This window comes from Tupaia chinensis, unplaced genomic scaffold, assembly GCF_000334495.1.
Source record: "Tupaia chinensis unplaced genomic scaffold, TupChi_1.0 Scaffold149658_1, whole genome shotgun sequence".
Taxonomy (NCBI): domain Eukaryota; kingdom Metazoa; phylum Chordata; class Mammalia; order Scandentia; family Tupaiidae; genus Tupaia; species Tupaia belangeri.
The window spans coordinates 909,266-934,187 of NW_006209503.1; the positions used below are offsets into that span (position 1 = coordinate 909,266).

At 48.5% G+C, this 24,922-nt stretch overlaps 1 protein-coding gene and 1 long non-coding RNA gene across 7 annotated transcripts in view; one reads left to right on the forward strand and one right to left on the reverse strand.

Moving 5' to 3' along the window:
* AHSG (alpha 2-HS glycoprotein) overlaps positions 1 to 7,416 on the reverse strand; it is an 8,487-nt gene extending 1,071 nt beyond the window's left edge. The window contains exons 1-6 of the mRNA XM_006171466.3: positions 7,109 to 7,416; positions 5,145 to 5,255; positions 4,744 to 4,828; positions 2,715 to 2,878; positions 1,535 to 1,636; positions 531 to 614 (exon numbers count right to left, since the gene is read on the reverse strand). Coding sequence (XP_006171528.1) covers positions 531 to 614; positions 1,535 to 1,636; positions 2,715 to 2,878; positions 4,744 to 4,828; positions 5,145 to 5,255; positions 7,109 to 7,321 — 759 coding nt within the window. The 5' untranslated portion in view covers positions 7,322 to 7,416. The remainder of the gene's footprint in view (positions 1 to 530; positions 615 to 1,534; positions 1,637 to 2,714; positions 2,879 to 4,743; positions 4,829 to 5,144; positions 5,256 to 7,108) is intronic.
* Positions 7,417 to 15,105: 7,689 nt separating this feature from the next.
* LOC102468769 (uncharacterized) overlaps positions 15,106 to 24,922 on the forward strand; it is a 17,524-nt gene continuing 7,707 nt past the window's right edge. For 2 of the 6 annotated variants that reach the window (XR_003548390.1, XR_003548389.1), the window contains exon 1: positions 15,106 to 16,681. This is a non-coding gene — a long non-coding RNA (uncharacterized LOC102468769). Of the gene's footprint in view, positions 16,682 to 19,895; positions 20,260 to 24,922 lie in introns of those variants that run through there. The other 4 variants (XR_003548391.1, XR_003548392.1, XR_337771.3 and 1 more) reach the window with 4 other exon arrangements.

The following is a 24,922-nucleotide window of genomic DNA, read 5'->3' on the forward strand; positions in this document are numbered from 1 at the left end:
TTCCTGCCCAATTTGCTCACAGTAATAATTCTTATTTACAAGGTAAAAAATAACTAGCAAGGTACGAAGGATTGTCATCAAGGTCACTAGTCTTTAGTGGCCCCCGTATCCCCAGGACTATCTCGGTGACGGTAGGCTTCGGTGCACAAGTCCCATGAGTGTGGGTAACCTTTACCAGCCTGCTATCCTCTTTACCATCTACACGTGAAGCGGCTAAGAGCTGCCAGGCGAATCTGGCCACCTCGTCCCTGACTCCTGGAAACCACTCCCACCTCGCACAAATAAAGAGATGGCCTTGTCAGCTGCCTCACAGGATGGCCCTACCCGGTAGCCACCAGCTCACGAGAGTGCAAGGCACAGCTGAACTAGCCCTCCACTGGTTCACGCTTGCACAGATTCAGCGTTCCCTTCCACTGCGTAGTCCAGGACAGCAGGACAGCAAATGGCCGGGAACTCTGAGTGCACTGCATACATGGGACGGGGTCACTGTATTTTGAAGGTGCAGGCAAGAGTACCCATGAAGCTGTTACCTGTGTTTGGAACACCGTGCAGGTCACTGCAACCTCTTCCCCTCCAAGTTTCTTAGTGAGCGTCGCCTTACAGAAGCCATATTGCTGCCCGCAGAAAGAGAGAAGCTACTTAAACGGATTGAAGAAATGAATTTCCCCCTGTTTTCATTGCCACTTTAATACAGCAAGGTGAGAAGATGTAAATGGTTAATTCTTTAAAGAAATCTTTTTCTTAAGGTTTCCATTTCTGCTTGGAGAAGATATATAGTTCCTCATGTAATACAGGAAATACAGACTTTGACAGTGAGAGAGATGACCCATCGTCTCAGAAATGGTGCCAGGAAAAACTACTGGTAACACTGAATTATGTCTCCCTCGTTTTTAAACACCACTCAAAGTAATTTAAAAGTCGAGATAATTACGACTACACCGTTTTGTGTCCTATGTATTTCACCTACCATAAGTGTTTTCTCATATCGTTCATTTTCTTCAACACTTTAATTGTTAGAGTCTGCATCATTTTCTGTTTATTGATATGCCATGCATTTTTCAATGATGCCCTCCAGTTGGACACTTCAGTCTTTTTTTCTTTTGTCATTTTGTATTTTTGATAACTCATCTTTATAGGTAAATTGCTGTGGAACAGGAACATAGCTGATGATATTTTTGGACTAAATTCCTAGAAGTGGACATTACAGCTCAAGTACTTCAAAGCATCATGTCGGGGGCAAATCTAGAGCCTGCACTTCCATTGAGCAGCCGGTTCTGACTCGGCTTCACCCACAAACAGCCTCTGTCTTTCTCCTAGCTCCATGTGCCTTCAGTGAGTGACATAATTTGGTGGTAGCTCTCAAAGACGGGGGGAGTGGCACCCCGAAGAAGGCATGACATGACTCAGCCGCACAGGGAGTGGGCAGTTTGCACTGTTACTCTTTTTCCACAGCTGCAAGATTCAAGCTCTGTAAGAATACCGCTTCGCAACCAGTTCTGCCTGGGTACGCTCACCCAGGCGTCAGCCCGCTCACCTTGTCGGCCAGCAGGTTGCACTGGCTCTGGTCTGTGACCTCTTTAGCAACGCAGTCAGTAGCAGCCACTACGAACTCCACATAGGTAGACTCTGGGAGAGGCTGAGAAAAAGAAATGAAAATGCTCTTGAGGCAACTGGACTTAGAATGGGAAGGGCAGGGAAGGAAAGGCTGGAGGGGAGGGGGAGGCCCAGCACAAGGAACAATTTCGGGAATCACCATCCACATAGGCGACGTTGTGTGAACTAGGAAATGCACCCCTAACTGGCCTATCTAGGGTAGTTGCTGTGGGGTTGCAAGCAAGTATTAATTGCCCACCACTCAGTACTCAGGAGCGAGTTCAGATAGGAAACAGGAATTAGGTGGCCAAGCTTACTTTAGTGTGAGTTGGAACCTGACTCCCCCCACTGTCGCTCTTGAGACTGTACTTGAGACCCAAGGCTGAGGTTACTCCAAGATGGAACGGGCAAGCGATGAGAGGAACGCTCTCCCACTGACCGCATAGAGCGGGACCAACGGAAACACTGGAGGTGAAACCATGGGAGATCATTGGCTGTGCTTCTCTTTTTTACAGTACTCAGACTCTATGGACACTTAGGATCATAAAACACCTGTCATCTGGTAGAGTCTGGGAGGGGGTGTTCTGAGAACCTATATGCTGGTTAATAGAATGGCCATCTATACTGGTGTATCTCTAAGTATGTTATGGCTAAATACCAGTTTTCTTAAATCTTAGCATTCTATTGCATTAAGGGGTACTCAACCCCCTGCAGCACCAGGTAGATCTTTTCCCAGTGATTCCAAAGCCATGCGAGGAACCCGCCATGATAAGCCTGTGAGGATATGCAGGCTCGCCCCGTTGTAAGTGTGAACTATGGGACTGCTGCAGGTGCTCAGGAGTGCTGGGTGACCCCTGTGCGGAGACCAGTGAGTACTGGGGAGGTGAGGGTGTGCCCGCCTGCGGTGTCTGGTTGCTTTATGTTTGAGTAGCTGAGCATGCAGGGAGGCCTGCATCATTCTCAGGATCCTCCTACCCTGGGGAACCTTTTTTCCCTTTCATCCAGCACCTTCCTTGCCTTCTCACAGCTGCCCCGCACCCGCTCTTTCCTCACCCCTGCTTCACCACATTCCTCAAGTGTCACCAAAGTACCCAATCTGTCAAAAAGCTCTCAGTTTTTACCACAAGTTGAGCCCTGGAAATTTCCACCAGCTGAAAGTAGGAGCCGTTACTCTGCGCATTGAAGGCAGCCAGGGCAGCTTCTGCAGCGTGCACCACTGCGGTGTTGTTACGTGGGACCAGCAGGGCGCAGCCTGGGCACACTTTGCGCACATCCTCGGCCGAGTCTGTGGGCGGAGGAGAGAAACCCAGTCTCAGCAGTCATCTCTGCGGCATCGCCCCAGCTCTGCATACTGCCTGTTTAGAAAGGGTTACGGCGTGCTCCATATGGCTTCAAATGTTTTATTGGCCTTTTAGTTTTTTCCTAGTGGGTGCATGTACTCACCACCAGAGAGAGGCAGAAAGCAAGCAAGGAGGAAGCACCCCCTCACATACCTCTTGAGGAGTGGTCATGCCTCAATCCTTCTCCTCCATCTCGCCCACTTTTGAGATTTGAGGCACACACGCGCACATACACCTGTCCTGTCTTTCCAACCACCTGGTCTGGGACTCCGACCACATGGTGGGCCATGTGAGGCCCGGTCACCTTAAGCACCAAGCCTTGGAGCCAGCCCTTCTCTGCTTCTTCTTAACTCGTGGCATGCTAACATTTCAGCAGAAGCGCCAGTCATCAAGGGCCAGTTTTTACCTCAAATGAAAACAATTTCTTCAAGAAGTTTCAAAATTCCAGAACGCAGGGGACCAACAGTTAGCGTAATGGCTATGTCGCTGGACTCCCATGTAGTCGACCGTGGTTCGAGTCCCAGACCCAGTGGTTTAAACTCACGCCGGGCGCATGTGCGTGCATGCCCAAGATCCCGAGAGGAGAATGGAGGAGAAGGGATTGCGGCGTGGCCATCCCCCCTGGGAGGTGATTTCTCGCTTTCTGTCTCCCTGTCTCCCTGTCTCTCTCTGTCTCTCTGGCGAGCGCACACGCCCTATAGCAGAAACCTCTCTAAAAAAAGAAAAGAAAAGAAAAAAGAACTACTGAAGTTAGAGTCCTTGAGATCTGGAATGAGTTGGTGAGAGGTTTGTGGTTTCCACCAGCTAATACATTGACCTCAATAGCCAAAACACTTGGAATGATTTAAATGCCAGGACTTACTTCTTAAGGCTTAAACTTTAAAAAGGCTTCCTTATAAAATGATTGCTCCTTTGAAAAGAGAGTAAAACTTTCATAGTAGATTATTTATCTGTAGTTATATAATAGAGACACTTAAACTCATTGCAGGGGAATTTCTAAAACAGCTCTTTCACTCATGTTATGACAATTCCTGAGGTGATGATAGTCACTCAGTGCACGCTCTGTGGCGATTCAAGCACAACATTCCTGTCATGTACTACAGAGGTTCGGGAGCATAGGCAGCCACAGTTCCCAGGTGGAAGGTGTGTGGAGTCTTGGGGTGCTGTGCAGCACGTTTACAGTCCAGCTGCAGGGAGGGTGCAGAGGCCACCGTCAGCAGTGCAAGGGGACACAGCTCTGTCCACTGGATCTGCAGAGACAAGGCTTGGGAGCCGCTGCATGGGGGAGATAAAGACTTTGCGAGGGTGAGAGTCGGACCACGCACATGTGAGCACAGACTCAGACAGCAGAGAGGAGAGAAGACGGAGCGTGAGGCTGGAAGGCAGACAAGAGCAGGCCCCTGGGGAGATGAGACGGAGGGAAAGGGTTGAGGAAGAAGGCGGAATGGAGAGGAGAAGTGAGTGCACGTGGCTGGGTGTGGATGGCATGTCAACATCAGAATGGCAGGTACAGAGACCTGTCCGCGCCCCCCAGCACCCAGTAACCGTGCCGTGCCGTCGCCTGCACTCCCGAAGCTCACATCCCAGTGTCTGTCCTCTTTGTGTTCAGACTCAGCAGGACAGCAAGCAGTGGGCCTTCTGGCTTTTCCAGCAAATCCTCTAAAAAAAAAAAAAAAAAAACCCAGAACTCAGGAAATTTGGCTTTCCCGTTTCTTCACCGACAAAGTGTCAAGAACTACTTAGGTTGAAAGCCATTCAGATTCCTTCCCTACTGCCTCTGCAAACTAAAAACACCAAGATTAATCTCTACCTGGGCTGGAATCGCATTTTGCAGACAACACGTGAAACTGGCCGTCCTGTTTCAACACGTGGACTTTGCAGTCTCCTTCCACCGCCTGGAGAAAGAAACCCACAGTGAGTGCCCAGGAGGGGAGCTGGGCGTTCACTGTACCTCCGGTCACGGTCCCTCACAAAATCACCTTCACTGGGAAATACGAAGCATTACACTCTGCTTTCAGGGAGGGCTACAGGAAAGATAAATTATGGTAAGAATCAGCCTCAGAGACGCAGCATCAAACGGCAGTTTTAGAAACTTCACGCTGGCTGGCCTGGAAGGCGACCTGGGAAGCTGGGTCAAAATGGCCCACCCTTGGCTGAACTCGGTGGATGGGGCTGGGCACCTCCTGTGGCCACCCTGAGAAAGACACTCACGTGTTCATGCAGCTGCCTCACGGGGCAGTTTGCCAGGGGGGTGGGGTCCAGAACATGGCAGGTGGTCTCCAGGGTGTCGATTTCCATCTCAAACACCTCTCCGAAGGGCCTCTGTGAAGACACAGAATAAAGGGGTGAGCAGACCCCCGATAGATCCAGTGTGCAGGTCAGAATGGGAACCCCCTCTGGGCTGAGACCCCTGGACTTCTTTGTCCCTCCATGTAATTCTTTCTTCCTTCCCTCTCCTCATTGGCTTTCCTTCCGTCCACTGTTTTCTTCCCTTCTGAAATGTTTGTGTTGCTGTTTCCCTCGGCTCTTTGTGTGTTTTGGCTTGTAGATGCCAGGATGTGACATGTTGCTCTCTACTGTCACCTGCTGGTAGTGGCCAGGCAGAGCGTTTTTCCCTCTGGGGAAACTCACTAGTGTAGACTAGTGGCTCTTGTCAGCTCACCTGCTCCCACCTTTTCTTCAAAGCCTGGGACATCCAGAGCTGCAAGTATGTTCCCCCTCCCCTTAGCCCAGCTCTATCTGCCTTTCATTTCGGACCTGCCTGATTCTGAAACCTTTGAATCTTCCCTTTCTCCTGCTAGAGGACTGCGTTTCGCAACTTCCCCAAGACACTCACCCCTGCAATGACTAGGAGCCAGGTACACCTGGCTTCTTAAGGAACGTACCTCTTGAGCTTTCCCTTCAAATATGCATGTCGTGTGTTTGTGGGTCTGAATGGGTCAGTGTTCGCTGGACCACCATTCTACAGTACTCCAGTATGGCTGCAGCACTCTGAAAATCCGTCTGGGGACACCCTGCTTTCGAATAGTTGTGCCCTTGGTTGAATCAGATGTCAGACATCAGTCAGCCCTGGCACCCGCATGCCCACTGCGTTTTCCTTCCAAGATCGTAACTCTCTCGTGAACTCCAGCTCTGCTTGCCTCTGCATTAGTGCGAACTATTGAAGTTGCCAATATTTGATTGCTTTTGATAAACAAAAATGGCAGTTGTACATGGTTTGACCTAATATTTCCCACATTCCTAACACTGAGTCTTGCCCAAGGAAGATTTGTAGTAATATTTGCTGAAATAATCATCCTTAATCAAATATCAGGTTTAATTTTAAAACAGGCAGTTGACAGACACCTTTTTCCTGCCTCTCTAAGTCTCTCAGCTGATCCCCAAAGTGCCTTTTTCAGCCTCGTCTTTAGTCACTGGTTTCAGGCTGCGTGGGTTCTTCGTTTAGTGAGTAAGGAAGGGAATCCTGCCTATGCCAAGACTTATCTCTGAGATAAGCAGGTCACTCTGAGAAAGGCAGCTTGCGTCGAGGAAGGACCTGGATCTGGAATCAAATTCCACCCAGATGCTTACTAATTATGTGACCTTGGGCAAAAACACGGCTTACTACCTCAGTACTTGGCAAGGTACCTACGCCCCACGACTGGGGAGGAAGGTGGGCAGGGATTGATGAGGTGGTCCCCAGGAAAGGGCCTCCACGTAGCATGCTAAATGCTAACTTCACTTACTCTCAGTCTTTACCAGAATGATACGAAAGCTAAGAAAGAATTGTTTTATCGGTCAGTGATAACTTGGCAACTATTAGGTTGTCTGGAAAGTCCTGACGTATTTTTCTATGCAAAACTGTATCACGATTTTCCTGACAACCCAATCAAAGCCAGGATCTTGGGCCCTTGATTTTCCAGCAACCCACACTTTCTACCTGTGATCTCCAACTATTATTCAGAGCCTTTCTTCTCCTACAGCCCACCTCACACCTCACCCAGCATCCTCCTTAAGATCCGTGGCTGTGCTATAGAATGTCTTCTCCTCGCGCTCTGCCTGCCCCAGCCTCCCCCGTGCTCCTAAGAGGAATCGGAGAGTCTGCCCTTCTGCGGTTTCATCTGTGCTGGTGTCGGAGGCACTGGCTGAGCTCCACACAGAGGTTCTTCCCGCTCCTGCACAGCAGGCTCACTTACCCGAGGCCACACCCTCACTTTGTCAATCTGGTTCAAGATGTGCTTGAATCCCCAAAGAAGGTGGCGATTGACGTAGTCCACGGCCGCCAGGGCTGCTTGCTCTGTTTCTGGGTCATCACAGTTCAGTACCAAATAACCCACCCATGGACCATGCGGGGCTGAGTGGCAGCCCCAGAGCTGAGCAAGGCAGAAGAGCAGGGCAAGGGACTTCATGGCTGCCCCAGCAAGATCCTGGCCAGTGGGCAGTGACTGGAGGCTTCAAGACCAACCCAGATGCTCTGCTGAGAAAGGTAGATCGGTGGAAGGGTAGGTGGCTTTATTTATCTGTTGGAGCCTGCTGGAAAAATTGCACAAGAACGTGGGATGATTTCTGTTCCGGTTCCAAGAATATCCCTGCAAACATCGGCCCCGGAAAAGCAAACAGGTTAAGACATCATTGGTCTCCAAGAAATCTGCCAAAGTCAATGGAGATGCTCCAAAGTCTGCTTGGAACAGGTAATAGCAGGAAAGAGAAGAGGCAGCTGAGGACAAGGTGCACACAGCCAGCCCAGAGTGCATGACTTGGGCAGCAGAGCAAGTGTCCTCTACCGTGGTCCGAGCACACCATGGGGCCTGCAGGGGGGAAGGGAGGACATTCGTCAACTGATAAAATTCTCTAATGTTGGGGAGATTATCCCCTCCAAGAGAGGACCTAGAGAAAGAGCAAGGCCCACAGTTATAACAAAGGCACAGTTGAGTTATGGGAGGTGAAAGATGGGAGAAGAAAGGAAAGGAAATAATTCTGCCTAAAGTGCGGAATGGAGGTGAAAAAAGGAAGTTCTCAAGGCAGGGCCAGGGAGGAACATGGCAGCAGAGTGGTGTGGGTCTCCTGACCCTCATCCTCCTTTTTCCAAACGTCACTGCCAGGGCTCTTCAGGTGACAGCACAGACAGGCACTGACCTGGGTCTCTTGGTGGCAGAGTGGGATTGGCCCCAGGAGCCCCACATCCTGAGCCAGTACACAGTGGGGCAGAGGGGAGTCTGGGCCCAACAGCCACTAGTTTCACAGAGCTCTGGGTCTGAGTCCAGTGCTGCAGGCTGAGACATTGCAGTGGCAGCTACGAACACAAATGTCCCCTTGATCCTCCACGCAGCTGTGGCAGAATTATAGAGTAACTTTCTGGCCATGGTGTTGACTCCAAGCACCGCCTTTTAAGTGGCCCTTGACCATCCCAAAAGGGTGGGCAGGACAGTGAGAGACTTGGGAAATACCATACAAGGACCTGGTTTGGTTTTGCCTGAAGTAAAGAAGACCTAACATGGAGACCAACATGTTCTTCAAATATTTGGAGGTCATTCTTGCATGTGGGCGGATTTGTTCTGCTGTTCATATTGCTTCAGAAAAAGAAGAAAAAAGAAAAAAGGAGGCCCTGTAAAGGGAAACTTACTAATATTGATCGGGGGAGGTGAGCGGGTGGTGATGGGGCAGAGAAGGCAGCTGTAAGAGGGTTCACATATTTGCTGCTCGTAATCAGTCACAGACGCTCAGAAGATGTGGTCAGGACTCTAGGTTCTGTCCAAGATGGGGTCGTGGCTCTTAGAGACGTAGGACAGGCTCTGGTCACCTAGCAAGAGAATCCCCAAAACCAGGGGCCACGTTCTAGCAGCCTTGTCTCATTTCATTCAGGGCCCAGACTCACGGACTTTTTGAGGAGGCAAAGCTTGTCTTCTAAATACTCTTCAAAAATACTAAATAAAGTCATTACTGACTGTTCAGAAACTATAAAACATGTTCAGTGAGTACATATTTCCTAAGTCACAAGTTCAAACATATAAAATGCAGCTTTACTATTTTAAGTTTCTTTTATGAGAGAATCACACACAAGGAGAGAGAGAGAAAAAGAGACAGACACTCCCAACACCATGATCCAGCCCTAGTGGCAGTCAACATGGATCATAGGCACCTGCTTAGCATTGAAGGAGGTCCCAGGATGAGAACCGAGGACCTTTTCCATGTAGATCCAGTTGTGTCACCACAATGCCGCCTTCTGACCCCAGTAGATTGAATTTTACAATTCACTGAACTTCTGACTTTGAGCCTTATTTGTGAAAATTTACACTCACACCTAGGTAACCTGATTTCCCAGGTCCTTCAGCTGAAATCCAGTCCCTGCTGCATCTTCTCCCCCGGGTTAAATCGAGCCTGAGGCAGGGAGGTGGTGACTTGCGGGAGTGCCCTTAGTTAAGGCTGTAATGGGCATCCCCCTCTGCCTCATGCTGCAAGGACCCATGCTGGCATCTTCCGCCCAGCAGCCTGCCCTCCTGGTCCTCAGGCACATCTACCTGATGGATCCACGTGTGAGCTAGTGCCCCGCTTGTCCCCATCCAATCCACAGCAAGACCACCCTCCCTGCATTCCCAATAGGGGAGCCTTATTCCAATGGAGGATCCTTTCTAGACCCCAGGTCTTCTCTTAGCTGAGTGATCCCTCTTCTGGGAACTTGGGGAAATTTGGCTGCTGTGCCCCACAAGGTGTAGGGGGCTTCATGAAGCTGCCTTCAAGCCTGTCTGCCTTAAAACCCCTCTACCTTGCCACCACGACCCTGCCCTACTCTAGTGCCACCCTAGTTCTTAGGGGATTCTCCCTGCGACATGATTTCTCTCTTAAGGCTGTAATGGGCATCCCCCTCTGCCTCATGCTGCAAGGACCCATGCTGGCATCTTCCGCCCAGCAGCCTGCCCTCCTGGTCCTCAGGCACATCTACCTGATGGATCCACGTGTGAGCTAGTGCCCCGCTTGTCCCCATCCAATCCACAGCAAGACCACCCTCCCTGCATTCCCAATAGGGGAGCCTTATTCCAATGGAGGATCCTTTCTAGACCCCAGGTCTTCTCTTAGCTGAGTGATCCCTCTTCTGGGAACTTGGGGAAATTTGGCTGCTGTGCCCCACAAGGTGTAGGGGGCTTCATGAAGCTGCCTTCAAGCCTGTCTGCCTTAAAACCCCTCTACCTTGCCACCACGACCCTGCCCTACTCTAGTGCCACCCTAGTTCTTAGGGGATTCTCCCTGCGACATGATTTCTCTCTGTGATGACCTCTCTAGGAGGTGGGCTTGGGTTTCCTCTGCTGGGATTTCTACATGGGTCTGGGTGGGTCTCTTGATATCCCAACCCGGAAGTACAAGAAAAATAAAATTCCGTCTGGCTGTAGATCCTTTCTGATCATTTCTGTCTCACATGTGAAACGTTTCTTTTGGTGACTTTGTTAGATCTTCCACTGACGACAGTTTAATTGGGTGTATTTACTGATGCTAGGAAAACAAGGTATACGATGGAGAGCAATGAATATCTCATCTATCATTCTCTCACTTATAAACAGGAATACAAAACCACACACGATCTCATCATCCAGACATAAATGGTGTTAATGTTTTGGTGCATCTTGTCTTTTTTTTTAAGTATATTTTTAATTTTTGAAATGATGGCTTTTCAATGTACGTACAATTGATGTATTTTTTTCATACAGTGTGGTGTTTTAAGGCAGCCATATGATATATAATAATAAAATCAGAAATATATACAAATTCATCTTCTTCAACATTGAACATTGTACCATGTTGTGCACATTTGTTAGTAATTCTACTAGACTTTTTCAAAATATGTATTAAGTTGTCGGTGGAGAGCGGCCAATCTGAGTAAACACGGTACCTTTAGACACATGCAGAAACGTGCTGCGCTTCCGTTAGCTTCATTTGCATGGCTATGAAAACATTTGCATATGAAAACACTATCTGGCTGTTGTCCTTGATAAGGAAGCCATATGTGTTTATCAGATTTTGCCCCCCCAAAAAGTCAGAAAAATTACATGGTGCCAGTTGTTTTCCCATCTTCAGACGATTTACATCCGAAAGCAATTGGCTTTGCATTCCATTTCCTCTTCCCCCATTGTCTGCCCTTTGAAAGAGGCCAATTCCTAGCGGCAGCTTTCTCCATCAGAGAAATTCAGCCCACCAGATCCTCACTTTTCTATACGTGTCTTTGTGCGTTTGTTGTTACATTTATTCCTAATCCACGGCCTCCCCACTCAGGAAAATGTGTTCAGCTGAGCAGGTCCCAACAGTTGTCTATATTTTGTTTGTTTAAATTTTTGCTGTAGGGCACAGGTGCTGACTGGAGAGAGAGACAGAAAGTGAGAAAGCACCCCATGGGAAATGACCACATCACAGTCCCTTCTCCATTCTCCTCAGGATTTGGGGCATACAGGCACATGCCCACTGTTTTTCAAGCCACCAGGTCCAGGATTCAACCATGCAGTCAGTCATGTGGGATCCAGACTGGCTGGGAGGTGGTGACTTGCGGGAGTGCCCTTAGTTAAGGCTGTAATGGGCATCCCCCTCTGCCTCATGCTCACCACCTGACTGGCCCAAAGTTGTCATATTTTTATATCCTGTGATATATTGTCCCAAGCCTCTTCCCCTAATTTACATGTGTTCTCATGTCCATTAAATTTTTTCTCATGAATCCCCTTTCTATCCCCCATGTTGTCTGTTTTTCTGTGCAAATATTATTTTAAAATAATGTCCATAATACTGTATATGTAACTTTCTATTTTTTTATATTTAACATTATTACTTGAATATTTTCCAATGTCATTAATAGAACATGCTTAAAATGCATTACTTATTATTCTATTGTGTGCCTGTATTACAATTAACTTAACCATTCTCCTAATGTTGGGTACTAAGTTTGTTCTCAACATATCACTATAAGGTAAAAAGCTGCAATGAATTTTTTTCTTCAGGAATCTTTAGTTTTCTAGTTCTTTTTTTTTCCAGGATAGTCTTTTTTAATTTTTATTTTTTAAAGAATGATTTCGTTTTATTTATTTATTTATTTATTTATTTATTTATTTATTATTTAATTTGCTAAATGGCACATGTACTCACCAGAAAGAGACAGAGAGAGGTGGGGAGAGAAAGTGAGAAAGCAAGCTGCCAGGTCTGGGACTCAAACTGTGGTTGGCCATGTGGGAGTCCAGTGCCCCAACCACCACGCCACCTGCTGGCCCCTATGATAGACTCTTACAAGTAAAATTATTGATTCAAATGGTTTGAATATTTTCTTTTTCTTTTTCTTCCTTCCTCCTTTCTTCCTCTCTCTCTCTCTCTCTTTTTTTTTTTTTTTTTTTTTTTTTTGCTAGAAGGTGCTAGAGTTACTCAAAGAGAGAGGGAACGAGAAGGAGGGAAGAAAGCACTCTTCAGTGGTCACTGCAATCCATTCTCCTCTACCTCTCCCTCTTTTTTGGATTTTGGTCACACATGCTTGGTGTGCTTTTCATGCCAGTGGGTCTGAGATTTGAACTTCATGATGGGCCATGTGGGAGCTGGCTGTCTTAACTACCAGGCCATGAAATCAGCCCCAAAGCTTTAACCTCTGTGGTCAAATTGCCTATCAGAAAAGCTATGACAGACTGATGCCATGACCTAGTGGTTAAGGGAGCTGGATCCCACATGGCAGACCTCATGGTTCAAATCCTGGACCCAGCAGCATGAAAATCACACTGGGCATGTGTGTGCACGTGCCTAAAATGCCAAGAGAAGGAGAAATGGAGGAGAAAGGATTGCAGTGTCGCTCCACTCCCTGGCGTTGAGTGCTTTCTCCGTCTCCCTGTCTCTTTTCTGTCTCTGGTGAAATCGCTCACCTCTGGGGAAAATAAAAACTGACAATGTATACCCCTGCCATTTAACTGGCGTGTTATGCCAGGTGAGCCATTTTCTCTTTTCCTCTGTAGTTGCTTCCATGCTGACTTCTGTGGGAAACTGGCTATGTAAGATCATCGGAATTCTTCTTTTCATGTATTTTATAAATATATTATTCTGTTTTATCTTACTACTCCATATGTCTAATACTTATAAACTAAAATTATTTTGCTATCAAGGTGACTAAAATGATTCCCTGCTTAGATTTTTAGTTTTCTTAGAGAGAAACGTTGCCATTTTCTTGCTGACAATAAAGAAGAAAATAGGGGAGATCCTGGTATATTTTCCAATGTAGTTGTAGGATTGGTGCCAAAGGGAGCTTATAAGCATGTCACTGTACCTGATGACCCTGAGTTCAAACCTCAAAAGGCTTTCACTTGCAAAATGCGTATGTCCACTGGTGGCCTTGGGTCAGCTTTAGCCAACCGGCTCCAGCTTCTTGGCATGCTAATGGGAAACAGGCACTTACTCCATAGTTTGGTCATTCGCTTTATTATTTTAACTTTTGTATGAGGCCCACATCACTGCAACAAAACAATACTCTCTTTTCACCCTGATTACAATGTCTTCCAGTGCATTGAGGCTATCAGGGATTTGTTGGAGATGGTCCGGGAAAGCAAGCTCAAGGGCCTAAGGAGCAGGAGGCGATCGGCATCCCCAGGAGATGGCGGCAGGGCGCTGGGCAGCCCCTCCTGGTGGAGCTCCTTGTTGGCAGAGATCTCAAGATAGCAGCCGAGGATGGCAGCAGGGTCTCTGGATTTGTCAAAAGAGCTCTTCACCAGGAAGACGCTAGGGCAGGTGATGCATTTAAACTATTCCAAGGCAGATTTCCATGTGTGTAGTTGCCCTTTGGAACCAAAATAAGAAGGATCACCCTAAACTCAAGGCCAGAGTTTCTCAGAGGTTGGTTCTGTTAGTGGCCCCTCCAGTGGATGTGGGTCTAGGAGGGGAAGTAAACTAGCTAGTAGACAGTGAGGGATGAGGCGAGAGCTGGAGACCCAGACTCTTACAGAATAAAACATAAACAGGAGCACGTCAGCAAAAGCCAAGAGGATGATTGGCCTCCTCCTCAGGCAGGAAGTAGCAGTGGTTGGTATTGAAATCATCGGGCCAGATTCCCGGCTCTGCCCTCTTTGATACTTAAAGGGCCTAGGCCCTGAGAAGCTGGGTATTAATTTCTGATAAGCCTGGAGTTTCTTCATTTACATGTTCAGTGAATAAACGTCTATGGAGAACTTATAAACTGTGCTAAGTGCCTGGATACAGAGTGACGGGAAGACATGTCTGCCCTGAAGGAGCTCTTGATTCACCTGGTCCGGTGGCATCTGATCGGCAGAGACTATCCGCTATTTTACAGGGTCGTCATCATGTCTTGCAGAGACAGACTGGAATTATTTCTCCCATGCAAAACATGGATCAGTGGAAGGCAAATTCCTCTCATCCAAGCACCTATCGGGTTCTCGTGAAGGTAACTTAGCACCGGTGGTGCAGGATGTCACCCCCCAGTACTTTGGAGGAACCCTTTGTATTCAGCGCCAACACATCAAAGTTGGGAGACGTGGGCTGGCTCCATGGCCTGGCGGTAAAGGTGGCTAGATCCCATGTGACTGACCCCACAGTTCAAGTCCTGGACCTGGCGGCTTGAGAAACGCACGGCATGTACATGTGTGCCCCAAATCCTGACAGAACAGAGAAATGGAGGAGAAGGGATTGAGGTATGACCACCCCCATAGGGAGTGCTTTCTTCCTATCCCCCTTTCTCTGTCTCTCTGACTCTCTCTGGCAAACACATGCACCCTCTGGCAAAGTTAAAAAAAAAAAAAAGTTGATGGGGCCGGCAGGTGACGTGGTGGTTAAGGACACTGGACTCCCACGTGACCAACCATGGTTCAAGTGCTAGATTTGGAGACTTGCTTTCTCACTCCCCCTGCCCCTCCCTCTTTCTCTCTCTTACTCTGTCTGTCTCTGCTCAAATTAAAATAAATAAATAAAGTTAAATAAAATAATTTTTTGAGAGGTTTTTGCTATAGGGCGCGTGCACTCGCCAGACAGACAGAGAGAGACAGAGAGACAGAAAGCGAGAAATCACCCCCCAGGGGGGATGGTCACACCGCAATCCCTTCTCCTCCATTCTCCCTCCATTCTCCTCTCGGGATCTTGGGCACGCACACACACGTGCCTGGCGTGAGTTTTAAGCCACCGGGTCTGGGACATGAACCATGGTCAACTATGTGGGAGTCCAGCGACATGGCCATTATGCCAACTGTTGGCCTCAAATAAAATAATTCTTTAAAAAAAATTAGATTAAAAAAAAGTTGAGAGACATGGATCTGGCCCCAACATGGCAAAAATGGTTAAACCACACTGACCAGACTTCTGCAAGTCTCCCCTCGCCCCTTCCCTTATAACCATGACCTGACTCTGCAAATCTACAACCTGAAAGGAAGTTGCATTTGAAGTTCCATAAGGTGAAAAGTAGGGCACCAAATAGAGTGAGAAATCAAAGGAGGCAAAATTTAAGGAGACAGTCTGTCTCGGTTTTGCCCAAAGGTGAACAAATTATTATTCTTAACCGTAGAAAACATGGCTATAAACTGTACTTGAAAAAAGGTGAAAGGAATAGAAAAGTATATTGAGTTTGGTTAAAATTTAAAAGAAGTTTTTAAAAAATTAGTTTGTCCACATAATTTCAGTGAGTAGAAAAGACCCGGAAATCAATTGTTTTAAGTTTACCTGTGATCTTTAGTGATGACTTAGCCATATTGAACTTATCTCTTCCTCATGTTTAAAAGGTAAATAAAAAGTAAATGATTAGACCTTTTGTAGTCAGTTGTTTTTCAGAGAATTGCTAGTCAATGCAGAGAATCACGTCCACCTCGGGGCGGTTTCTGTCATCAACTTTTGATCCCTTCAAAGCAAGGTGAGTGAGTGGTACCCTTCAGACGAGCACATGAAAGGTGAAATCTTTTCTAGAGCGTTCCATGGTGTGCTTGCGGGAGCCCCGGGGCACAGAGATCTGCAGAAGAGCTATGTGGGAAGGTCACACTGTGGCTACTGGTCATGTAACTTACTGTACCTTATTAGATTGGTGCATTTCTTTATCCATCATGTGACCAATCTGGGTTGGAATGGACCCTTTAAAGAATGAGTCAACACGGAAGATTCTGCGGACCCATTTATTGTCGTGTATTGAGTATCCTCTGGAGACACGTTCATTAACTTCGGAACTATTTCTTGGATATCACACTGTGCTAAGGTGCTATGGAAACATAGATGAAAGATGTCGTTCTTAACCAGATCCTCACTGCTGGGTCTGATTCCGCAGTTCTCTGGCAGCTAGAGTGAGCACATGAGCCACGTGTAAGCCGCGACTCCTGCCCTCCGCTGCAGTAAGTCCCTGGGATGAAGGATTCTCAGAGGACGGCGGTGTCTATGCCTCATTCAGCTTTGCATCTCCAGCATCTGCCTTCCTGCCCAGCACGGAGTGACTGGGTGCTCTGACCGGCCCCACTCAAGGCAGAGCCCTGTTCTAGACGCCGATGTCTGCCTGACAATGCTCAGACACAGAACCCTCTCTACCACTCTGGCAGCCCATCCCGTTGCCGAATCGCTCTAGCTGCAATCACGTTTTTCCTTTATATCGAGTCAACCTCTGCCTGCTCCGAAACCTCACCAACAGACCCAGATTCTGCCCTCAGGAGCTATGCAGACTAAATCAGCCGCACAGACTAAACCCTGACCTGTTCGTTGGACGTTAGGTATTTAGTGACGTCTACACTGTTTCCTGGTCTGCTTCTCTGGCCTCCATTGTCCCTGTTCCATCAGTTGCTTCTAGAGTGAGTTAGCTTATTTCTCATTTTAGAAAACTTCATGAATTTCATTTATGAGAGAAAGTATATGCATGTTTGGAGGGGGGCTGCCCTTGACAGACTCTCTCCTCACGCCGGGATACTTTGTCCTCAGTCTTCCAACTCATCCGCTTTGAGTGCTCATACATCTGATGTGCTTCAGACCCACTGGGATGCCGACCCCGTGGTCAGCCATGTGGTTCAGCACTGCAGTTCAGTACTCTACTGCCTGCTCCAAAAGCTGGGCTGTGAGTTAATTCTGAGACCACCTCATCCTTCTACTGAATAGGCAAGACTGACACCAATGGGTAAACAAGAGGATGAATCATCTTGTTATTAGGAGTCAAATTAGTTATTAATTTGACCATCCCCAATGGGATGGGTGCCTTCTCACGTTCTCCGTGTCTTTCTCCGGTAGCTATCTGAGTACGTGTGGACTTCTGTACGCACATGTGTGTGCAGTGGACAGTTCAACAATTTTGTGATAGAGGTTAGCCAAAAGGATTTCTGGCAGGCCAGGAGGATTTCTCCTGGTTTCCAGAGACTGATTTTGACCCTCAAAAGGATTAACAAAGAAAGCAAACAGACCTATTGTTTTCCATAGATTGCCTTCATTAGAACTTTTTTTTTTTTTTTAAGTTTATTTCTTTCTGTCATAAGAAAGAGAGAAAGAGATACCCCCGACAGCCACCCAGCCAGGCAGGATCAGAAGCTCGCCCTACATGTTCAGGTCAACCAGAATCTAAACCGGGGCCTCTCACGTGCCTGGACTCTCATTCAGCTGCACCACCGTGGCTGGGCCTGGTGAGACTTCTCGTGTGTTAAAAGGGAAAATGTAGGAGGATAACGGGAGACCTGTGTGGGGCTAAGCCTCCACTCCCCTGAGTTTAGCAAGGCTCTCAGCTGGTAGCACTTCGTCACTATTTGTTGTCTGAACTCTTGAATACATTTTTTTTTTTTTTTGGAGAGATTTTCACTATAGGGCGCGTGCGCTCGCCAGACAGACAGAGACATTAGAGACAGAAAGCGAGAAATCACCCCCCGGGGGGATGGTCACGCCGCAATCCCTTCTCCTCCATTCTCCTCTCGGGATCTTGGGCATGCACGCACACGCGCCCGGCGTGAGTTTTTAAGCCACCCGGTCCGGGACGCGAACCGCGGTCGACTACGTGGGAGTCCAGCGACATAGCCATTACGCTAACTGCTGGTTCCCTCCTGAATACATTTAAAGACATGGGAGGTCACTGCTTCTGGTGCTCTTGGTAGAACAGTAGAAAGCAACAATTAGAAATTGAGAGGGTACAGATCACAGGGCCAGATGAAGTGGGCAGTTTTCTGTCTGCACTGGGATTGGGCAATGGACAGACAAATCTTTTGGTGAATTAAGCAATAGATTGAGCTCCAGGACTCAGATCCTAGTGAGGACTGAGGCAGCAGGAGGATGAATACTAGCAGGAACGTAGGGGTGAGCAAACTGGAGAGGGGCAGTATGGGGCAGCACGGATGTGGGAGTGGCCTCGCTTGGTTAGGAGCCTACAGTTAAAGTCAGGAGAAACCCACCTCCAAACCCTGGTGCTGCTACGTACCAGCTATGTGACCTACCCAGGGATTAAATCTTTTTTTTTTTTCCCTCTATTTCCCAGAAGACACATGCACTCACCGGAAAAAGACAGACACAGAGGGAGAGGGAGAAAGCAACCCCCAATGGGGCCTAGTTACACCACAAGCTCTTCCCATTTCTTTCTCCTGCTGGGACTTCGGGCAGTCATGCACAAGTGTTTGGTGTGTTTTTCAAGTAGGGCTGGGCTTGGAACCACGTCGTCAGCCATGTAGGATCTGGCTCTCTTAGCCACTAGACCACAGGGTCAGCCCCAAATGAAATCTTGCTAAGCCTTAGTTTTTTCATCGGTTAAGTATAGACAGTAAAACCTGGTTTGCAGAGATGTACTGAGGATTTAATGAGATGACATTTGTGAAATCTACAGTGTAGAGCCCGGTACATGGTAATCTATCAATAAATGTAAGTCCTTAGTCGCCCTAAAACCCACCGGTACTAAAAGAGCAAAGAGGTAACACGGAGAACACTGAGCACTGACAGGTCTTTGCTTTGAAGGAGCCCACATGTGGAAGCAGCATAGGCCAGCGGCTGAAAGGGCCCTGGGCCTTATTACCTTAGCAAAGTGATCTAACCTGTCTGGGTCTCATTTCACTCATCCGTAAAAGAAATAATTATAGCAGGGCACACTTTGAAGGATTGTCGAGAGCATTCTTTTTTTTTTTTTTTGGAGAGATTTTCACTGTAGGGCGCGTGCACTCGCCAGACAGACAGAGAGAGACATAGAGACAGAAAGCGAGAAATCTCCCCCCAGGGGGGATGGTCACGCCGCAATCCCTTCTCCTCCATTCTCCTCTCGGGATCTTGGGCACGCACGCACACGCACCCGGCGTGAGTTTTAAGCCACCGGGTCCGGGACACGAACCGCAGTCGACTACGTGGGAGTCCAGCGACATAGCCATTATGCTAACTGCTGGTTCCCGGATTGTCGAGAGCATTAAATAAGCTTTCTCGCATCCGGCAAGCAACTCTCTCCCCACTTACTCAGACAGAAGACCTGTACCAGGTGAAAGAATGCTAAGGGCTACTTTATTTTTTATTTTATTTTTTTAATCAACATGCTGGCAGAGAGAGGGTGTATTTGCAATTTCTGCCAAAAAGAGAGACTAGAAAAAGGGAGCTAGTGGCCCTGCAGGAAAAGAACCCCTTTGTACTCCAAGGAACAGAGGCCAGCCTGGGGCATCGGTGAGGCAGGACTCGAGGATAAGCGAGAAGCAGGCTTCAGGGTGGCCAGCGAGGACTCCGAGGCAGGGCACTCGGCTGAGTCCGTAGCAAGGTGGGGAGGCAAGGTGGGCACCCAGACATGCAGGTGTGGAGCCCCAAAACAGGGCTCAGGAGGGAGGGGAGCAGCTCAGGACCTTCCCTGGGAGGGGATCTCAATGGACATCTAAAAAATGGAGTTTGGGGACCAGCAGGTGGCATAGTGGTTAAGGCGTTAGACTCCCACATGGTTGACCACATGAATCCTGGACGTGGTGGCTTGAAATTCACGCCAGGTGTATGTGCGTGTGTGCCCAAAATCCAGAGAGAAGAGTGGAGGAGAAGGGATTGTGGCGTGGCATCCTCCTTGGGGGAAGATTTCTTGCTCTCTGTCTCTATTTCTCCAGTAAGCGCACATGCCCTGTAGCAAAGATCTCTCTCCAAGAACAAAAGGTGTTTGCCTAGTGCGACTCACTTGCTCTAGGAGTGGACAGTGTAATCCCCGGCTTGTGTCTTGTCCAAGGTGCAGAGTCCTGCACGCAGGAGGGGCCTGCGCTTTGCGAAATGCTCGATTATAGCTGTTTTGAAACTTGTAATAAATTATTAAACAAGGGCCTTGGGTTTTCATGTTGCATTGGGCCAGGCAAATCCTGTAGCGGCTCCTGTTAATCCCAAGTGGGACAGAGAGGACTCGCATGCTTCTTGGCATTCGTGGGAGAGGGGACAGTCATTTCCAGCTGAGGGTGAACAGGTGAGAGGTCTCACCAATGAGAGGGCATTCTGAGTTGGCCCCTGCACGTGGGCAGGATGTGGACAGGTGGCACGGGAGTACGGTAGGGATGTCTGTCTGGTTAGAAGGGAGGCACGGACATAGTCGAGAGGTGAAGTATGGGCTGTCCTCGGGAGCGGTGGGAAACCTTGTGACCCTGGGGTCCCCATTTCCAGGCTCTCGTACCTGGCCTCGCCCAGGGCAATGCGATGCTCAGTGGCCCTTCCAGGACGCCTTTTTCACAAGGCCTTCCCTAGTCCTCTCCTCCAAGTGCTGTTCTGCTAGACGCCCGCCCAGACAGTGAAGAACATCTAGCCCCGCTATCCACAGACATCTCACAGCGAGGGGGTCGGGGAAGGAGAGGAGAGAAGCAGGTTTTAAAAAGAATCAAGTACAAATTATTTATTGAAAGGGTTTATTTTACTGACATAAAAATGAAAAAGTACTGAGTAGAACAAATGGGTCAAATACAGACCAAGAGAAATTCAATCAGGAGCCCATGCGGCGTGTGTGTGCCCGAGATCCCGAGAGGAGAATGGAGAAGGGATTAGAGTGGCGATCCCCCCCGGGGGTGATTTCTCGTTTTCTGTTTCTCAGTCTCTCTGGGGAGAGCATGTGCCCTATGGCAAAAACCTCTCAAAAACAAAACAAAACAAAACAAAACCCATAATCTAACTCGCTGCCTCTTGGGCTTTTATTGTATCACGCCTGTGTACGTTTTCGCCTTGCAGACATGTGGTAGAGGCAGAATTCTGACAGGGTTCGAATCTGCCCTCCATCTTCTCCCTGACTTCTCTTTTCCAGCATAAGTGTCCCAGGACTTCTAAGTCTGAATTCCCTTTCCTGAATTAAGGGAGAGAGATCTGCTTAGACACCTAGCATGCGCTGCGTAGTCCCAGAGCCCGTCTGCTCCCAGACTGTGTTGCAGCTTGTCCGGGGACCAGTGGGACAGACCACTTTATAGGGGGGGTTAGGAGGCCTTGGGGGGGGCAGTACCTATGTCCTTGGTATAGAGGCAGACCGGCAAACCTGGCCTGACAACTGAAGTTCTGTGGGGACCAGCAGTTAGCGTAGTGGCTATGTCGCTGGACTCCCACGTAGTCGACTGTGGTTTGTGTCCCGGACCCGGTGGCTTAAAACTCATGCCAGGCGCATGTGCGTGCGTGCCCAAGATCCCGAGAGGAGAATGGAGGAGAAGGGATTGCGGTGTGACCATCCCCCCTGGGGGGTGATTTCTCGCTTTCTGTTTCTCTGTCTCTCTCTGTCTGTCTGGTGAGCGCATGCGCCCTAAAGCAAAAACCTCTCCCCTAAAAAAAAAACAGAAGCTCTGTGGTCACGGGAACTACAAATAGTCTGTCCCTCAGATTTGTCTGGCAGCTTGAAACTACTTTGAACTCATATCTGCGTTCTGTTACAGCTAAGAACTGAGCAGACGCTGTCCCTGCAGGACCCTAAGAAGCTCGGGCATCTCTGTGCTCATGCCTGTTGAGAGCTGGTAACACAGAAGGCCAAGAGGCCTTCTACTGTCTGCACAGAGCCGTGTATGGTTCCAGGTGCTCATGGCAGTGACCAGCAGTCAGGGTGGCATCCAGGGCTGGGCAGCAGAGCCCGGGGGCAGGCAGTGGTGGCTGGGGGAATGAATGGTGCCCGGGGGCAGGCAGTGGTGCCTGAACAGGGGAGTGGCACCTTCACAGTCTTACTGCCATTCGATCGCTGTTAGGAAGCAATGCCCACCCACGGGAAATGGCTAATACACAGCCTATTTTGAGACGTGAATGGAGAACGTGATATTTAAACCCTGCTGCGCCTCCCCCCAAACCTGAGAACATCACATTTAAGATGGGATAGGAAATGCAGTCACCAAGAAAAGCTTAAATCAACAGAGACTCCACACAGCAAGGGGATTGTGGAGCGGGGGTGGCAGCATTATCTCTGTGGAAAATGCAAAACTAACAGTTCAAGGTTGTTTTGCTTCTGGTGGGATGGAATGTCAGTCCAAAGTCAGTGTGTTTTCATGCGTCTTCACCAGCCCAAAGATAAGTGCAGGGAAAAACCAGTGACCAGAGAGCCAGGGCAGGGCATGGGCGGTTGAAGGGGACCCGGAGTGGAGGGGCTTAGGCTGCTTTCCACCAGTATTTCCCTTCCCGCTTATCAGTGCCTGGTGTTTTCCCGGCCTGACCAAAGTGCCGTGTGTCACGTCGGCAGAAGAGTCCGCACCCCACTGCGGGGCAGAAGTTCTAACCCGCCCACATGTCTGGTTCTGCCTCAGCTCTGCCAGTCTCCGCTGGTGTCCCTAACGCTCCGAGACCCATTTTCACTCTGTGAGAACAGCCAAACCTCCAGGGAGACCATTCTCTTACTCTCTGTCTCTCTCACTCACACGGCTGTGGCCTCCCCTACCACTTACACCATACCACCACATGTTTGGGGGTGCAGAAGGCTGTAGCCGGGAAGCCTGCTGCTGTGGAAGTACGCCCTAACCACGGTGGCCGTCAGACTGTGATGTTTGCAATGAGCCCAATCGCCTATTCTTTTCCTCAGTTAAGGCATTTGTGGTCATGCCATTTAACACTTTCCACTCAGGACAGCGGCCTGCGTTTTCTCCTTGTGTCGACACGCTGGCGTACATCGGCAAGCCCCCCTAGAGGGTGCTGAGGAGTCTGGGCTCAGGGATCCGCTGTGGAAGGTGGGGTGGGGCACAAGCTGCACAGCTACACCCCCTGCAAGGCTGGACTCCTGCACTCCCCGGGCTCCTGCTCGCGCATACAGCAGCTGCTCAGTAAATGCTGAGTGCTGTCGGGCAGCGCGTTGTTCCCCCCTGTTCCTGTTCGAAGGCCTGCAGTTGCTCCATTTGCTACAGGGCATGTGTGCTCATAGGAGAGAGAGAGAGAGACGGAAAGTGAGAAAGTACATTCCAGGGGTGATGCCACATCACAGAGCCTTCTCCACCCTCCTCTTGGGATCTCGGGCACACACATATACGTGCCCATTGTGTTTCTCAGGTTACTGGATCCAGGACTTGAACCGCGCAGTCAGCCATGTGGGATCCAGTGGCCCCAGTCACCATACCACCAACCGGCCCAGTTCCTCCCCGTTTAGTGAAATACCAACTAAAGCTGTTAATATAAAGTTTTCCAAACCGAGCTGCCTCTTTCTCCCCTGGATGTCGTTTTGCCCACTTCCTTTCTATGCCAGCGACCACGGGCTTTTGCTTGGCTGAAAGAGTCTGAAGGACCCTACCTGAGTCACACGGGAGGGACAGCACACATGGCCTGGGGACCAGGGGGAAGGGAGAGCTAGGGCCGGCCGCGACTGTGGCGAGGGAGCCCATCCCACACGGCCAACTGCGAGGTTGGCGTCCCAGGCTGTGTGGCTGCAAAGCAGCTGGTGTGTGCATGTGCATGCCCCAAATCTCAACAGACAGGGAAATGAGAACGGGCTGATGGTGTGACCACACCCCAGTGGAGGGGGCGTCTTCTCCCTTCCTCTCTCTGTTTCTCTCTGGTGAGAGCACATGCCCTCTGACAAAGAAACAAAAGAGAGTGAGGACGAGAGCGAGAAAGAGCGCAAAAATGACACTAGAATAAACTGGAAACCAAGCAGCATTTAAAGTTTCCACACGATTTTTTTTTTTTAAAGAGGTTTTTGCTATAGAGCGCGTGTGCTCGCCAGACAGACAGAAACAGAGAGACAGAAAGCAAGAAATCACCCCCTAGGGAGGATGGCCATGCCACAATCCCTTCTCCTCCATTCTCCTCTCGGGATCTTGGGCACGCATGCACACGCGCCTGGCGTGAGTTTTTTTTTTTTTTTTTTTAATTTTATTATCATCATAATCTTCTTTCTATTACACTAGATTACATATAACTTTACATTGACTTCCATTGCTTTTTCAAAAGGGAATGCCATGCATGTCAGTCAATACAGAGATATCAATCTCCCCGCTTTATCATTCAATATCTTTTCCATGCTTTTCCCAATAATTATTATTATAATTTTTTAAACAGTCAATCACTATATTAAAATGACTTCACCCATCATGAAATACTTCCCAGACCGGTTCAGTTGAGAATACTACACATGTCATCATCAACAGGTAATAAACCATATCTATTTCTCATTAACATCCTGCCTCTCTATTGTTCACTGCTGTCTTTATCCTCTTCTCTCTCCTTTTTTTTTTTATACTTTGTTTTTTATTATAAATTTTTTTTTCTCATCACAACACACATATGAATTTTCCATCCAAAATACACTGTGCATTGGCTCAATCAAGCACATCAACATATATGTTCTCAGCAAATGATTTCCCAATTTTTGTGTCCTGCATACCTTGCCTTTTGTTTTGCCATCCTAGGTTCCCCATCCCCACCCTCTGCCATGTCCCATCTTCCTCCTCCATTGTCCCTGACATTCATGATTGCCCTCAATGGCTTCCGCCCCCCCCCATTCAATTGTTCTACCAATGAACTCAATTAGTCTAAGTATATCCACTAGCTAGCACAGCTGACATATCCTTACACATGTATCCAAATCTGATCCTAGGCATAAACCCCAGGGAGTAGAATGAACATACTATAAAGTAGACCCCAGTTGTGTCCATACAACTCTCTTCAGTCATCAAATGTGCATTTTTTTCCTCCTG